At 44.5% G+C, this 18,219-nt stretch overlaps 1 protein-coding gene across 5 annotated transcripts; it reads left to right on the top strand.

Moving 5' to 3' along the window:
- The first annotated feature begins 209 nt into the window (after positions 1-209).
- Positions 210-17,090, top strand: LOC100643031 (protein jim lovell). Of its 5 annotated transcripts, none has more exons than XM_048414499.1 (4): positions 210-422; positions 530-1,028; positions 7,961-8,317; positions 10,873-17,090. In XM_048414499.1, the coding sequence occupies exons 3-4, from the start codon at positions 8,127-8,129 to the stop codon at positions 13,049-13,051; spliced, it is 2,370 nt and encodes a 789-aa protein (XP_048270456.1). In that variant the 5' UTR covers positions 210-422; positions 530-1,028; positions 7,961-8,126; the 3' UTR covers positions 13,052-17,090. The 5 variants fall into 5 exon arrangements, with proteins under 5 accessions (XP_048270456.1, XP_012172056.1, XP_012172069.1 ...); XM_012316666.3 differs by having other exon boundaries at positions 217-314; XM_012316679.3 differs by lacking the exons at positions 210-422; positions 530-1,028 and adding an exon at positions 2,943-3,043.
- Positions 17,091-18,219: the final 1,129 nt, after the last annotated feature.

The raw sequence follows: 18,219 nt of genomic DNA, 5'->3' as shown, positions 1-18,219 counted from the left end.
CATTCGACAAGAGGCACGCACGTTACGCGTAAAATCGGCTATACGCTTTCGACGGCTCTTCGGACGGACGGTGTGTATAGCGCTGAAGCAAAAGGTTGGACGAGACAAGAGAGGAGAGGGAGGGTCCGATGGGCTGGTACCCACCCAGTTGGAGGTGGCACAAGGAGGTGGGACTCTTCGCCTCGTTCTCCACTTTCAGTGGCAAGTCCGAAGAGGCAGTCACAACGCGACTGCTCTAAGAGCCAGGCCGCCCGCCGCCACTCCACCGCACACCTGTGTGGAAATCGTGTATTTATGCGCGCACACCGGTGCACGTGTGTATTCTAGTTCGTGTTCGTGTTCGTGTTCGTGTTCGTGTTCGTGATCGTATTCGTGTTCGTGTTCGTGTTAATGTGCCTGTATATGTGTGTACGTGCGTACGTGTGAGTGTGTTTGTTTGTTTGTTTGTTTGTTTGTTTGTAAGCGTGTGTGTGTGTGTGTGCGCGCGCGCGCGCGCGTGTGTGTGTGTGTCTACTTTACACATTCACAGGGAAACCCGAAGACGAGAGTGGATGCGCTGCGTCCACCACCTGCGGAATTTCACGCGTGCCACGCGATCGACCACCCGTCCGACACGACTGTGATAAAACATCCCCGAGGGAACGCTAGTCGATGATAAATCACGATCAAGCTTTTGCTTGATGCGTTCGTCGTATGTGCCGAAACCATCGTGGATTCCGTCACGGGACGACTTGCACCGTTCTTTGTGATACCTGTTTCTCGCGTAACAGCTGTAAAGTTCCACGTGTACCGAACAGGATGATGTGACTCGTGATATTTTTTACACGCTTCAAAGTGTACAACGGATAGTGATACTAGACGTGTTGTGGCATATTAAGCTTTACCGGATCTCGCGTTACGTCGATCATCCCTCGTGGAATCACGTGTATAGAAAGACGAGCAGTAGTGATAGTAATAATCTGTGCTGAAATCGCGTAGCCGCTGTTAAAGCGTACGCCTTATAGAACCGTGAACATAAAGTTCTAAGGGTAAGTAAAGAATTCTTGAAATTACTACGTTTGTATCGCTTGTCACGCGATCGCGCCTCTCGTTTACGTCACGTAAAAATAACGTGTTAAACTCTGCGATTCGTTCGGAATCGTACAAGAATTTGTTCTACGAAAGGACGCGCGCTTTTTTCCGCGATTCGCATCGCGCACGGCGTACGCGAGAGTACGGTCTTTCGGCTTTCTACGTGTTAACGATCGATCGAAACTCATCCGAGATTTCATATTCCTTTCGAATATATAATTACAACAAGTTCGAGATTACACGCTGGCACGGGCGTGCAAGTTTGTATTCTATTGGTATAATTACTAGTAACGTGATTTGGCTTTCATTCGCGAAACTTTGGACAACGAACTACGTTCGAGGGTGTTTGCGACAATACCGATGTTTAATAGCGCACTTTTCATCTTCATTTTTAAACAACCACGTCGAACAAATACACGCGATAGCGTTTAATAAATTTTCATCGACGATTACTTCGAAACAATTACGCGTACGTACACGTATACGTTGCGTTTCTCGATCAAAAGATCGTCGAATATAGCGAATATAGCGAATATAGCGTCGAGTATATCTATCACTTAGTCGATTAATAACGTTAAATCGTATACGCGTATTGTTCGTCAGTGGTATACATAGGTCACTTACCATATATAGAAAAACTTCACTTTTTCGGACGATATTTCTAAAAATAAATCGAAGCTAAAAACGTATTATAAATCGAGGAAAATTGTTAAACCCGATGTCGGAGTAGTGGAAAAATATCGACTAGAGAATAAGGGACCTAGAGTATTCGGCGGCAGTATATATACGGACGGAAACACGGAAGAGAGCCAGCATGACTGTAAGGGGAAGGGGGAAACTATCTACGGTTCTTACCTTCCTATGGTGTCCCGTTGCGATCCTAGAACCTTCGAAAGGTGCTGAACTTGGAATTCACCCTCTTAGTGCCACCTCCGGCGGCGGCCTTGACTCCTCGTCCTCCGCTTTTCACCGTCCTCGAAATCTTTACGACACCTGCTTCGTATTTATCGTCTCCGGTCTGCCATCGATCTACGAACTTGCGTATTTCGAGTTTCCGGCGACTCGCAAGAGGCGTGGATGTCGTTTTTCTTGGATCGTTGCTGGCGACCGCGCGCAATCACGTTTGTTGTTAGACGACGCGAATCCAAGAATTTCCAGCGATCCGAAAGAAACGAAAGATTACGTGGAACGACGACCACGCGTACGTAATTGCGTAATTGCGAAACGCAACGCAGGTGAAGATGGAATTCGGAGGAAGCGGCCGTGTGCGGCTGTTTCGATGGAAGCCGTACGATCGAGCGAAACTACCAAGAAAACATACTGTCTGACGGCATGCTGGCGTTTGGAAATGGGGCAAAACGAGGAGAAACGTGGAGAAACGTGGAATCGGTCGCGTGCACGTGCAACTTTTCTTATCGGTTGCATCGGCTGGCGGATGAACGCGTGGATTCGTGGTAGCTAGCGAGGAACGGTGGTGCGAAGCAAAGCGTTGGGTAGAGAGAGGATAGATAGCCGGGGGAAGGAAAGGCGCGAGTTAGGGCAACAAGAAGGAGCGCGTCTCGCATGGAACGGTAGATTTGGCCGAAGTAGAAAGGAAGGAAAGGGGTAGTTGGCGGTCCGCGAATGTTGGTTGGAGCGGCAGGACACACGCCAGGGGTGGCGAGAGGTGGTGGTAGGATTGCGCGCGGGGCGCGGTAAAGCGACGAAGAGGAGAAAGCATATGGGAAAGGGGTTGGCGGGCGAAAGGGGGCAGGCGGCCGGTAAGAGAGAGGGAGGTTGGTTGGTTAGTGTGCGAGCAAGCGAGCGGCGGCATGTATCGTGCAGGAAAAGAGAGATGACGCGTCGTGTGGGAGGGAGATGTTTAAGGAGCGAGAGGGGCGGGGAATTTAGGAGGGGCGCCTAACGTCACGGCGCATTCACTCACCGGCCGTCGCCGACGCCGCTGTGCCGCACACGCAAGCCACACGATACGGTCAGTTTTCTCTTAACGTTTCTTTAGCGACGCCCGAGTTTTTCCGTTCAAATTTTCTCCTCGCAAGTTTTTCCCTCGAAATGGTTAATAGTTGACCGAGTCGCGTGGGTCGATCTACTCTCGCTCGGAGAAGTCACAGTCAGCTCAGTGATCGCATGGTGAAATCGAATAATTATCTCGCGCGACAAACAATCGGCTGCCGATCTACAGTGACCGAGTGTCAACCGAGTGATAGGATACCGCGCGAAGGAGCCGAATCTACGTACCAACGAAAATGTTTGTGACGTTATTGAGAAGACGGTGGTGGATGACAGTGAGAAATCAGCTGATCGTTTAGGGGCGCCACGCTCTTGTGTCCCGCGCGCGCTTTCTATCCATCTCCTCTTCCTCCTCGCATATACACGGCAGCAACCACGCGGTCCGCCGCCAGTCTTTCGTTTTCCCGCCAACGAAACCTCCCTCCAAGTATTCGCGCGTTTTCCTCATCGAATCAGTGCAGCACGGTTACGCTTTTCGTCGTCTCTGCAGCTCCTCGTCGTCGATACCTCGTCGTTCTACCCTGTATCAGTGCGAGAAATAGTGCGAGAAGGATCGGCCCTGCAGCAAATGAAGCAATTGCCCCGCCACTTTTCCAACATGTAACGCGATCCATTTGTCATCGGAATCCAGTGTTATGTGTCTTCTGTTTTTCTTATCGTCGTGGCCAATTTCGCGCGAGAAATGCACCCTACACTTAGTTACCAGTCTTAGGTGTAACGTCGTCCACCGTGAAAAACGTGAAAAAAGATCGATCGGTCGGTAAATAGATCTCGTCCTGCAGTATCGATACTGCCACCGGCACATCGAAACAATCACGCGTGTCTGGTTCGAGCGACAGAAAGGTAACAAATTTAAGTAGTCCGGTTGACCAGTTTCACTCGCTCAGCTGGCTAGCGTTTCGCTTCTCCAAGCAACGACAAACGAAAAGAGATCGTTTGAAAATTACGTCGCGCGTCCGTATACCGGTAACGTCTACGACGATTCCTTTTGTCCATATCTCTAACCGTAATTTCTTATTCTGCTTCCTCTGTCCACCAAATCACATTTTCACGTGAAATTATCGTTACCCCCATCGTTAGCCGTTCATGTGCTCGACAAAATCAGGATTCGTCCTATTTTGCCGGATCTTTGCACGACGAAAAGTTTAACCAATCGCTCGAATATACGCTCTTTCGTCGAAAAGTCATCGTACCTATAGTAGTACATTTAGAATAAGCGAGAATCAACGTAATAGTTACGAAACACGGCCGATGGTTATTATAGTCGTTTAACGCCAAGCAAACAAAACTAAAACGTATTGTGTCTTTTTAACTTTGTTTGAAAGTTATCAGACTCTGTGTTTCTGCGATAAACGCGAGAATAGATACGAATTTGAAAAGCTCGCTTTCGAACGCATCATCTTTTCAGATTTACCATTATCCGCGAAATTTCGCTGTCGAATAAATTATTTATCGATAAATTGCCGCAGAGTCCCGTTTCGATAGAGTTCATCCTTTCAAGAATCGAGGGAGCAAGTACGATGGAACATTGTACGCTGATCGCCACCAAGTTGCCAAACATTGGCAAAGAAAGAACGTACAACTTTTCTTTTAACGCGGCGTTGTTATCATTTCTTCCGCGATTTAGAAGAAGACGAACAAACGAGTCGGCAACTTTCTCGTAAGATAGAGGTTAGGTGATTTTCTCGAGAGGATGCCGCGAACGATGAAATCATCCGTGTTCCGTATATTCTTTCGTCCGAGTCTAGTCCACGCTCGCAAAACTACTCGACGTCAGTGTAAACGTACAGCAAGAGATAAGAAAAAAGGAGAACGATAACACGGGCCGTATCTGCAGACACCGTGTTGTACTTTTTCTGAACACGTGCGAGTTTGACAACAAACTTGCGGTGAGTTTTCGGCAGGCGCACAGTGACGTACCGCGGTTTCGCGAAGCCTGCGGGTCCACTCTCGGCCAATCGAAACTCCAACGATTTTCCTCTTTTCACGTTCTTTTCCCCTCCGACTGACAGCCAGCCGCGTGTAGGAATAACGCACGGTCTGAAATTCCGACGAGTTTCGGTGTTTAAACGTTGCATCAGGTTCGCCACTATCGGCGAATAATCCAAGCAGCGATACGCCAATTCGATCAGTCCTCTTGCTGTCCGATCGCAATGTGGTAGCCCTGCCGTGAACTTTGATTTCGACGCTTTGTTCCCGCGAACAAAAAGAACAGTAAGAACCTCCGTAAGCCGCTGAATTCCTTCTTCTTTCATACGTACTGTAAACCGTACCGATTAACGTATTCCGATTCTATAACAATACTACATGTACCACACGGAATTTTGTCAATGAGATGTTGAGATGTACATTGTTTCAAAATAGAGTTGTTGACTCGTATCGTAAACATCGAGAGTAAAGCGCTAAAGGACGAACTTTTTCTTCATTCTCCAACTTGCTCCAAAGTCTCTTACTACCGTATATCGTATAACCTTGATTCTCCGTAATGTTCCAAAGTTGTACACGATATCTTTGCCTAGGTAAAGATCCTCGTAACCATCGTTCCGAGTTCATTTACGTATTATCCGTTTATTTTCATAATTAATTCTCCTATTAATTTTATTCTCTCGTTTCCATAATTCCATAAAGGATATATCGAATCTTCGATGACAACGAACCCAATTCTTTTTATATATCATAGATCGTCGTATACATATACATATATATATCAAACCAATGGCCTACTTCGAATTTAGCTTGTCATTAGCTTGAAATTAGCCTAGCATCGTCTTTAATCGAAATTTTACCATTTCTACATACGTGTGATACGTATGATTATTTTTCAACAAACGATTTACCGATTAATGATTGTCATCGCCGGTTCAACCTTTTCTCCATATTCAACCATCGCCATATTACGAATATTTTGTTTACAAATAATTTATTCTCCTTGGAAAAGCAACAAACGTAAATATAAAATCGATACCGTGACACCGTATGCGAAAGTCACGAGAATACGTCGTTTTTGCGTCAACCATTCGTTTAAATAATTTTAATTAATTCGTATACATCCTGGAGCATCCAAGTTCGATCAACGTTTGCCGCGTGTAAACGTATTCCGTGTAAAATTGCAAATTCGAGTAATTTTCGTTAGCCGACTAATAAATCCGTACAACGGAAATCAATAAATCTCTTTTTCTCCGGGTAATAATGCGCGGAACATCGTCATATAGATGCACGAGCTTCTCTAGAAAATTACACGCGTTACAGCTAAATCGCCGCCCGATTGAATTTAATTCGCCGATAGTTAACGTTGTTCTCCTTTTACGTTCTGCTGAAAACCTTTATCAAACGTAATAAGCTTTGCATTCGTGAAACATTCTTGCCGCGTGCCTATAAATATTCTGCAACACCGTTCCAACGATCGATGGATTTGTCTTGATGACAAACCGTGCGAGTATGGTAAACATAAAGTCTAATAAGATTAGACAACGAATCTTTGTCGGATCTTTTTCGTAAAACTCGCAGTCGGATCTCGTTGGTCGCATTCTCTGAAACTTTCGTACGTGGAGCAAAGTATCGGTTGATCGTACCAAGTTCCGTAACAACGCACGCTTTCTATCTAACGCCTTTTTTTAGCGATTTGCTAATATCGCGTACATGCATACGTATGTGTATAATTCCACAGAGGGTCATTTCAAATTCTTCAATCTCTTTGACATAATATTATTTCATTTACCCGTTTAAAATAACTCGAATGATTTTTAAGCGGTGCTACCGCAAGACGAAGATATCGGAGAAGCGATTAAGCTCATTAGTGTCGTAAATGTAGTTGATTAGATCGTGAAAATATTGCTTTTGCTTACCAGAAAATAAAATTAAAACTATTCGTCGATCGTATATTTATCAAAGAACTGCGAGAAAATCGAAATGCATCTGAAATATTTAGAACGCTGTTGACTTCTATTCTCCATAAGGAGGAACCTCGCGTACGAAATTTGTATATCGATGACGATTTAAATTGAAACTGCGATATTTTGAAATAGAAATGTAATTAACGTTCATTGACATTATATGTACCTACTCTCGTGAAACTATATAAATGCTCTATATAAAATATTCATCGCGCTTTCTGATTTCCACTTTGTTCAGCTTTATCGATTTGATTTACTCTCGTCTAAATAAAATGGATTTAAAACGATCGATTATCGCAATTAACGTCAAACTTGTAAACATTGTTTGTTCGTAATACGAAATAAACAAGGACGTGGCGGAACGATATTAAAGTGAAAAGGAAAACATACGAAAAGCAAAATATTAATGAAAGGAATATTACGAAGAATATGGAAAAGCTTGATAATTTAATTCGACATGGTACAATTCGAAACAACTATCGACAACTATCGACAACTACGGTCCATGCGAAGTATGGACGCCGCGTCGCGACGTACGAAGAAACAAACTGAGCTGCGGTCGAAAACTGTGTACGACGACGTACGGACGCATCGCTGGTTCGTCGTTGAAGGGTTAAAGGATTAATTTACTACATTTATCGTATGTTAGCATTTATATTTACCATATATTTAGCTATATAGAAGGAAGAACGAAAGGGACGAGGCATTGGTACATCGCCAACGTTTTAATATCGCAAACACCATAGATCTCCGGTTCAACTCGAAATATTCACCTTCTCTCGTTTCTACGATTTTCGATCAACCACATACGGTTCTTCCCAATTTTCCTTTCGAACAGCTCGAACTTTCCATCTGTTTGCTTATTCCTGCCTTAACGTTAGCATCATTTCTTGTCTCGCAGAGATTTTCAATCGGTCGTATGCGATTCCTATAGCGCTAGACACGGTCGCCGGATTAATAACGGCATTTGGAAATTTGCGTTTCAGGAGTACGACGCCGTTCAACATAGTGTCGAAAGGGAGATATTGTTGGCGAGACGTGCGTGGCCGCGTGCGTGCATGGAAGAGAAAAACGAGGGCAGAACCTCGAGGTACAAAAGAAGACGAGACGGAGCAAGGTGGCTCCGCTAACGGCACGAGCGGCGGTCAGAAAATGTCGAGCGCCGCGAACAGTCCTGATGGGATAGCTATGCAGTCGCACTATTCCTTACGATGGAACAATCATCAGACGCACATACTTCAGTCCTTCGAGGCGTTACTACACGCAGAAATACTTGTCGACGTGACCCTGGTCTGCGCCGAGACCAGCCTCAGGGCGCATAAGGTTGTGCTTAGTGCCTGCAGGTAAGAAACTCGACGCTATTCAAGGCTGTGCGGCCTTTCGGTTAATTCGTATACCTTGTCTCCAACCATACACACTTGTATTTGCGTTATTTTCATTCACGTTCTTTCCATTCGCTCCTCTTTCCTCTCTCTTCATCTTCTTTCCTATCCTTTCCTCTCTCTCTCTCTCTCACACACGCACACACACACACACACACACTTCATCTCTCTCTCTCTCTCTCTCATCGAACAATTTGTCGAAATATCGTTGACGTATTTTGCCTTATATCGTACAATATTTACGAACGATCGAGAATATATTTAACTGCGGGTAATCATTTATCGACTTGATTTGAGAAAACGATTGTTTTTCCTTCGAATATTCTACGGTATTTCGTTTCGAAGAAAGTTGGTCGATCGTACAGCACGAGTAGGAATTATATCTGCACACCTATGTATACGCTTACTGAAATCATCGATACTAATTAATTTACCCGTATTTAAATAGCTATACTTTTTTCTCCGTTATAGAAGTTGATCAACTTTCGAAACGGTAAAACACGAGAACGTTCGTAAATATCCAAAGAATTGAAATAAATGTACGATGGTGTTGGAAAGCACGGTTGAAAGTTACAAGTTATGATGGTCAGACGGATAAAGCGACGTCGTACGTATTAGTCATATTAGAAATTGAATAGCACCGATTTACATTTGCATATATACCTGTGGTCCGAGCATGACTCACGTGTCCACTTATTTATGTAAACAGCATGACATACGTCGAGTAAACAATATCGACGAATCATCACTGTCGACGAAGATGGCTTTGTTTCGCTAAATTATCAGTATGTGATACAATAACAACGTTAAGCGAAAATGTCTACCTATATACAGTAAAATTAAAATTACTTAGTTTGTTCTTTCTCGTCGTTATAAAAATACATAATACAGTACATAAATTTTGAAAACGATTTCTATCGTTCGGTGATTCGTATACCGCTTTACCTCGCGTTACAGCTTGTAAATTATTTATTTGACAAATTTGCGCGTTTCAGATAGTTCGTTAACGGAGATAGGCGTTAATAAAAGCTCAAAGTTTTCTCAACGGCCATTTTCCCAACTTTGAATTACCAGTGTCGAAAATACGAATTTCTTTCGTTCTCGACGATAAAATTACGAAAAAATGCTCTTCGTTTGAAGTTTCAGCATTAGAATCGGCGACGATTATTCGGGCGATATCAAATTGGAAAAGATTCAAGCTCGGCTTCCAACTTTCCGACGGCCCATCGTATCTGCTGCTAGAGATTCTAGAAATATTTGACCCTTTAGATATTTTAAATATCGATTTGTAATATACGTTTGGTAAAAATATCGTTAATAAGGAAATGTTATTACGTGATTGATAGGAATCGTTGATATACTTGATAAACTCGCACGATATAAGAAGCTCAAGTACGGGATAGCTTTGAACGAAGCTTAGTTACTACTCGTAAAATTAACGCATCCAGCATAGATAATTTAATATCTTCTAACGTTACCTAAATGTCCTCATAGACGTACACGCGTCCATTTTACACTTTATACTCGTCGTCTTCCCCAGTGTCGATCTCTATCGAACGATATGTTCTTCGTCCGTCGAGACACTCGCCTGTTCGTTTGTTCGCGGCTCGTTGGTCAGTTTCGTTGTACGCAACGCGGCAATGCTGTTCTCGGCACCACGCGCAACGTACCACGTAAAAGCAACCACGAGCGAAAGTCTCGTATGGAAACGTTACTAATTCTCGCTGCAACTTTTTGCCCGTGGTTTCTGCCAGCAAATCGAGTTACCGCCGCTCTCTTGCCGATTGGCCAAACTACAACGAAGGGGACACACGTTTCAAGCAACGAATAATTTCCTTCGCTTATCGCCCGTTTATAGTTGCGAATGCTCCCGTCTCTTGCAACTGCGACGCGAGATTTCCGAGACGCGTCGCTCTTCTAGAAAGTCGGTGATCGCTACGTTGTTTATTCGTGCATGGCACACAAGGTGGTAATCGATAATCCATATTTCGCGTAAATAGTTTGTTGGCGAAATACGAACACCGTGGCAGCGATTACAAATTTACCGCTTGCATTTACATTCTAGTCGGATATTCGTCAGGATTTTAAAACGGTAACTCTGTAACGAACACACTGTAAATACACGAATAGCTGGTACAGTTTGCAGAAATTTCTTTTCCGGCGTCGTAAAGATCGTGCATACTCGGTTCTCGTTGTAAGCAAGGGTCGCGCGTTTGACAATGGCGGCGTAGATGAAACGTAATCGTCTTAGGAGGAATAAAAGGACCGAAGAACGACATAACGGAGCTACTCCGGTCGTGTTACTCTTCGATCGTACGAATATTAAACGCACAGCGTGGATAACCGATTGGAAAAGTTCAGGAACAGATTCGGCAGAAACGTACGGTAACGCGGCAGCGACGTACGTTTAATCGCGAATCGACATTGACGGAGATAACGGCGCGTTTAGTAAAACGATTTTAGCGATCGAGTAAATTTATCGAATCACAATTTAAATCGAAACGTTTGAATTGCAGCCCATTCTTCGAAAGGATATTTTCCGAGCACCCCTGCAAACATCCGGTGATCGTACTAAAGGACTTTCCCGGTCACGAAGTAGCGGCACTGATCGACTTTATGTACCGTGGCGAGGTGAGGGTCGGTCGCGAGGAACTCGCAGGACTGATGAGAGCCGCGGAGAGTCTACAAGTGCGTGGATTAGCTTCGTCGGAACCGAGGCTGACATCACCGCCGGAAACGCCGACCGCCGATCTGCTGCTTGGAGAGCCGCCGACACCCGAGGGCGCGAGACAGGAAACTCCAGAGGAGGATGACAACATTTCGGAAAGCATGGCGCCGCCGTCCACCCGAGAGCCGGTGCCGGCAGCGACACCCGCCATTTTTCACCCTAGCAGGGACCACCGCGATAGGTTGCCGCACATGGGCCATCTGAACTTCGGGATACGCGAGCCGCGAGAGAGTTGTGGATCGCCGCTGTTACCTCGACGAAAACAGGCTCGGCCGCGAAGAAGATCCAGCGAATTGGTGCCGCAGGATCTCAGTCGACCTCATCCACCGTCGAGTCTTAGCCCGTTAGCGAGCGGATTTAACTTCTCCAGCGTTAATCAACAATCGCAACACCACCAACACCAACAGCCCTTGAACTCGAGCATGCAGAACCACCTACAACAGGAGGATATGGCGGAGAATCTTTCGATGAAGAGATCGTTGTCGCCCAACGGAGCCGACCATCACAACATAAAAGCGGAGAGCAGCGAAGCGGCCAGTAGTCCGAGGGGATCTCCTTTAACCGGCACGAGTCTGCTGCATCCTGACGGTTCCATCCAAGATATTCCGTCTGCTGCGGCAGCAGCGGCGGCCGCTGCCGCCGCGGCGGGCTTACCGACGATGTCGGCCTTGTCGCTGACATCGCCGCATCATCAAAGCGAGTACCTGACGAGTCTGGGTCAGTTAGCGGCCCAGTGGTTACCGAATCATCCGCAGACCCAATTGCCGCCTCCACCTCAGGGTCATCATCCGCGGGATGGCAGTCCACACGGCACTAATCGGACGCATTCGTATCAACAACAACAACAGCAGCAACATCAGCAGCAGCAACAACAACAACAACAGCAGCAGCAACAAGAATCTCCGTTGACACCACGACGAAGTTCCGTCACGGCTATGTTCCCGCTGGATGGTGTCGCGTCTCTAGGTGGTGGACTGTTTCCGCACGCGGCTGCTCTCGACAGAGGATCCCTTTTGGCGGATCTTCACGATAGCTTTAAACCGGAAACGTTGCACGGACTTTTTGGCGCAGCGGGTCTGAGCGGCCATCATTCGGGAAAAAAGCCAAAGAAACACAGGGGCGACAGTGACGCGGCGCGCAGATGGCCAGACCCTAGCGGTCGAGGACTACCGATAGGAAGGCCGAAAGGTCAGCACAGCGCACCCAGAGGCGGACCGCCACGGTCTTGGACGAACGCGGAGCTGACCGAGGCGTTGCAGCACGTTTGGAATAAGAAGATGACCACGTCGCAAGCAAGCAGAATCTTCGGTATACCGTACAACAGTCTATTGATGTACGTGCGAGGTAAATACGGAAAAAGCTTGAAACTCGAACAATTGAGAAGGGACTGCACGGGCTCGACAACTAGCGAAGTAGTAATAAATTCATTAAACAACAATGTTAAGGCCGTCCAGCCGCCGACGCAGATGGCACATCCGCTCGCCGGTCTACCACCGCACCCGGGCGACGACGGTGTATTTCCTCATCATTCGTTGCTCAGCGCTAATCTACCACAGGGTTTCTTTCCTGATTTTGCAGCCGCCGCGTTCCCCGTTCCGGTTAGTATGGTGCACTTACTTCCGCCAAGTGAACAAAAGGCCTTCGAACCGGCAGCGAATCCCGCTGGTACGAGTGGGTGCGGGAACGGGAGCGGGAGCGCAAGCGGGAATGGTAACGGCAACGCAAGCGGGAGTGCAAGCGCCAGCGCAAGCAGCAGCGCAAACGGAAACGGGAGCGGGGGTGGCGGTGGAGGCAACGGTAACACAGGCGGCGATCTTAATACTTCGATCGCTAGCAGTCGATCGCCATCGCCGGTTGATCATAATCGCCATCATCATCATCATCTTCGTCATCATCATTCCGATTCGCTGCAGCCGCAACCGCCACAGTCGGCACCCACGCTACTTCAACAAAATGGTTCGGATTAGAAAAGAGAACGTTTTACGCGTAATATCGTAGCGCGGTCACACGCCGATCGTCGTCTTCGTCGAAGGACCACGGACGCGTACACGTCCGATTCAAACCGACCATCCCTTTTAACGATTTCTCGACACATGCACACGTCAGACACGTCGATACTTACATATAAACGAGCAGAACGATAGGCCGCGTACCCCCGATATTCCCGCGAAATTCTTCTCTTCTCGCAAGACTGACTACCACGCCGGGTTTATAGCTGCCGGGGTGTAAGCTCGACGGACGTTCCACCTTACAAGGTCCACGCTTATGACCCACCACCGCCCGTTCTTCTCATTTTCTCCATCTTTCTCTTCCGATTTTCTTTCTCCGTCTTTCTCCGTCTTTCTCCGTCTTTCTCCGTCATACTCCGTCATACTCCGTTGACAAAAATATCAACGTTCAACTCCCTTTGTCCGTCGATCGCGAAACGCCCGAAACTCGGTCGAGTGCGCCGACTAAATTCTCTCGTATCTTCTTCTTAGCTAAATTAGCGACTCGTCCAGAGACAGCTCGAAAGAAGAAGAGTCATCGACGGTGTCTTTTATGGTGCTCGTTCCCCCGTTACGCGCTTGCTACGCGTCCTGACCAAAAAATCTTCTACCCTTCGGTCGATAAGAAACGCAACAAGGTGCTTGGAAATGGAGACTTTGGCTGGTGGGCGAGACACACGACTCTCCTCGTATCGTCGCTATAAATAGTTCCTGTTACAACAGCGATCATACCAAATAATAGTACTGTAAAACGGCTAAAGCAAATGCAACGGCCGCCCTACGTGAAATAGGAAAAATCGTCGAAGAATACTCCGTATACTTGGCTGTTTCGACTTGCAGACTTCTCGTTGAGAAAGTGACGTACGCCAGTAAAAGAGAAAAAGAGTGAAACGGAGAGAGGGAGAGACGCACACGCGCTTACTTACTATAATACTTTGGAAACATCCTGGTGGCCTGTGATGTACACGAGTTAAGGTTTACAAGACTCGAACGATAGTTTAATACGCGGATCGTTAACATACCTGTTGCAATTCGCGCTCGGAGGCAGCAAGCTGACGCGTTGAACGATCGTTACTCGTTTGACAATCATACGCAATAATCCGAAACATTGTCTTTTAATTTTACGCCAATCTCTATTTTTCCGACGTAGTTGTATATCTCTTTTTATCCGAATCGACTCTAGCCACTCGACTTATTATCGGCCATGCTTCCACGATTAAAACGAAATCAACCGACCAATCACTTAATACCTCGTATCTCTGGATCGTCTTGCTGCCGCCGTTGAAGCGCGTCGAAACGAGCTTCCAATTGATTACCATTATTTTACGCTACCTGCCCGATGTTAACCGCGAATATAGTTCAGTTTGATATAACGATATTCGTTACGGATAAACGTCACTTTCGTGCGAGCCGTTTGCGTCGGTCCTCGATAGGGTTTCGAAAGCGATAAAGAAACGTTCGCGACCACCGGAATTATGTGCATTCGTAAAATCACGTTACGATCGCCAGAGTCTAGGGTGGAACGGGGTTTACGTAATAATCACGCGCAGGGTGGTGCGAGGTTGCCAAGATTCTCTCTTTTTTCTCTTGCCACGCAAGAAGTATCGCGGCCACGAGTTGTCCTAGTACACGCGCTACTCCCGCCAACAGCTGCGATATCCTCTACGGACAGACGTCTGCACATTGATCTGTAAATACGTAACTGTACCCTCGATCGTTAGCGACGCTTCGTTCACTTTTTTTCGCTTTGTTTTGTCGCGATAATTCTTCTTCAAATCGAGATTTCCCGACTCGAGAGAAACAACGCGCCACCTAAAGCACGCGGATATACACTCGATGACCGGCCGAATCGCCGGAAAGCTCGGCAAGTTAGCCAGAGGAAAAGACGAAGCCGCGCGTGTCCGTTCGATCGTAAATCTTGGTGAGCTCCTGGAAACGCGAACCTTGTTCGGCCAGTGCGAAACAAGGGGTGGAACGAACGAGTGGAAACGAGCAAATGCAAAGAAACGAGAAACAAGGAAAGAGGAACAAAATTCGTATTCGAAGCATGGAACAAACGACGAAATTTTAATCGTAGACCACAATTTCGCAACAATATTTCGACAACCAGACGGAAGCGCAGGGTAACTAACACATCAGGGATAGCCACAGACAAATCTACGATAGATAAAGAGAAAAAAAAGCTAACGTATTAAACTGTAAAAGTAATGATAACGAAGAAACAAACAAAAATTAACGTAAAGCTATAATACATTTACGATGATTATTTCGTTAATGAATCTTAAGAAAATGAGAAAAAAAAGTAAAAAAAAAAAAAAAATAGATACGCAAAGAGAGGTGAGGAAACGGCAAGAATAAAGATGGTTAATTCCGTTACGTGACACCTTGCTACACTTAGCGAGAGCGAGATTAAATATATTATTAAAGAATAACTTGTAAGTATAATGTAACGATGGGAGAAAGCGTATGGGTTCAACAAGGAGGTTAAGCAAAGATATTAAAGAAACCACAGGCTTTCAGCCCCGAAATAGCCTGTACGATACAAACTGATATTATTATTGATTATTAATATTATATATACATATATATACACACACACATATATATATTATATGTTATATATTATATATATTATATATGCATATACATATATATTATATATACATATACATATATATCACGTATATATGTATATATATATACATATACATATATATACAGGGTGTTTCGAAAGAGTTTATAACTGCTTCGACGGGTTATACCGTGAGTTCAGCCTCCTCGTACAATTGTATTTTATAGAAGTAACAATAATCACGATATTTTACCTTTTTATTTATGAATAGTTAACAATGGTATGCCTAAAAGTTCGTATTACGATTTTTACTTTTACGCGTGTTTTATCGAGGCCGTTTCTCATGCTAGCAACGAACCAACAGATATCGTTAAAGTTACTCGGATGATTTACATACGTAGAAATTGGGCTGATTACAGTTTATCCTTAACGACTTTACCGGTATCAATGACGCGTAAAAAAGGGGTGAAAAGGCGGAGACATACGAAGCGGTATGACCACGTGGAAACTGGTTTTAACAATTTTTTATCCACTCTGTTAACGAGAAGAAGTGCGAGTAAGCCAATGAAATGCTAGCGAGATATCTAGGGAATGAGTGCGAAAGCGAGATGAAACAGCGAAGCAGAGAAGACAGAGGATCTCTTCTCTGGGTCGCGAGTTGTAAGTGCGTATAACGATTAAAAGAGAAAGCAACAAGAAAGAAAGAAGAGGAAAGAAAAAAAAAATCGGAAGAAAAATGTGTGCGGCTGATCGTGCGCGTGATTATTAGAGCGATTGTGAAAAGAAAAAGTACGGACATAGAAATATGTGATAGGCACCATGTGCACACTTCAGTATTATTTTACAGTTAAACGAGGGAAAAGATCGTAAACACACGAATTCCATACGTTGTTGTCGGATACTCTTCGAGCAAAGCTTACGGCTGTTTCGTTGTTCGTATGCCTTTCAGGTAAATTCGAACGGGTTCCGACCCGCTCCTGATCGCGAAACATATTCCATCGTGTCCCGAGCCCCATACACATAGAGCCGAGATCGGCCACGGACGATTCGCGAGTAACTTATTTTGGGCAAAAGAAAACGTAACGATCGGACAAGCGAAAAACGTGCAAGATATACGCGAAAGACGATCATCTCTGACAACGAGAAGTACGGTAGCGCGCGCGAAAGAGAGAGAAAGAGAGACTCGGAAGCTGCATAAGAGGGACATACGCGTTCATACAGGCGGATATACGGACATGTCTCGGGCTCACGACTCGCATATTCACACGTATTCACACACGCGCGCGCTCACTCACTTGCTCGCTCACTCACTAACTCGCTCACTTACACATCACACATACGTACACACACATACGTGCGCGCGCGTACGCGTACTCGCGTGAACGGTATCGAGAAAAATTGTCACATTGTCACATTGTCGCATAGGGCGTAAGTAGAGAGGTGAAACGGGGGAAAAAGAAAAGAGTGGATAGATAGAAAGGCGGCGCGTATCGATTGGTTACTTTATTACCGCGAAATGCACGGATATTATTGCGCGTAGTACAAGTTAGTCGAATTGTCGCGACGGCACGCGAAACCAGTGGTAATGGTTAAAACCGATAATAATTATCGATTCGTTGTTAGTAATCTTGACTACGCGTATGAACAGGACACGGCGAAAGGTTGTATTCGAATTCTGGACAGCACAAAAAACTGTCAGCCGTTATGATTGCCGTTGTTACATATATTCCGATACAATTATTAATTCTCTATGATGTACATCTTCATTATTATTATTCGTATATTTGTTATCATCATCATCATCATTATTACTATTATTATTACTATTACTATTACTATTACTATTACTATTACTATTACTATTATTATTATTATTATTATTATTATTATTATTATTATTATTATTATTATTATTATTATTTTTATTATTATTATTATTATTATTATTATTATTATTATTATTATTATTATTATTATTATTATTATTATTATTATTATTATAGTATTATTATTATTATTATAGTATTATTATTATTATTATTATTATTATTATTATTATTATTATTATTATTATTATTATTATTATTATTATTATTATCATAATTATTATTATTATTATTGTTATATCACTATTATTATTATCCTCATTATTATTATTACTATTATTATTATTATTATTGGCATTGACTATTGTCATTATTAGCATTGTGATTAGAATTAAATTTACTATGTATATTACGTACTATATAACTCGAGTCGATCCGGAAGGTTAATCTGCTCGCACCGCTTAACGATTTCCCCGTACAAGACGCGATCGTCACATATCATTAGTTCTATCGTGGTATTGTTAATTTTAATAGTTCGCTAACGCGTTTCTCGTAAATGTAGCGCGTGTCACGTTGTCAAACGTCTGTTCCGACTGTCCGACAGATTTTTCTAACACTTTTTTAACAGAAACCAGCGAAAAGACGCGCATAAAAAGGAAAATGTCTTAAGGAATCTGTTTCGTCCCGTTTCACAAGCTTGCGTTAACGACCCGTATTATCTTAGCCCCCATTTCTGTTTACATTAGTCG

This window comes from Bombus terrestris, chromosome 2, assembly GCF_910591885.1.
Source record: "Bombus terrestris chromosome 2, iyBomTerr1.2, whole genome shotgun sequence".
Taxonomy (NCBI): domain Eukaryota; kingdom Metazoa; phylum Arthropoda; class Insecta; order Hymenoptera; family Apidae; genus Bombus; species Bombus terrestris.
Note: the sequence above shows the minus strand (reverse complement) of the source record. Positions and strands in the feature narration are given on the sequence as shown.

What these genes read in the sequence shown, in the direction of transcription:
- LOC100643031 (XM_048414499.1), top strand. Translation starts at nt 8,127, where the DNA reads ATGTCGAGCGCCGCGAACAGTCCTGATGGGATAGCTATGCAGTCGCAC. An exon ending in GTTGTGCTTAGTGCCTGCAG is followed by an intron (nt 8,318 to 10,872) that starts GTAAGAAACTCG and finishes TTTGAATTGCAG; the next exon opens with CCCATTCTTCGAAAGGATAT.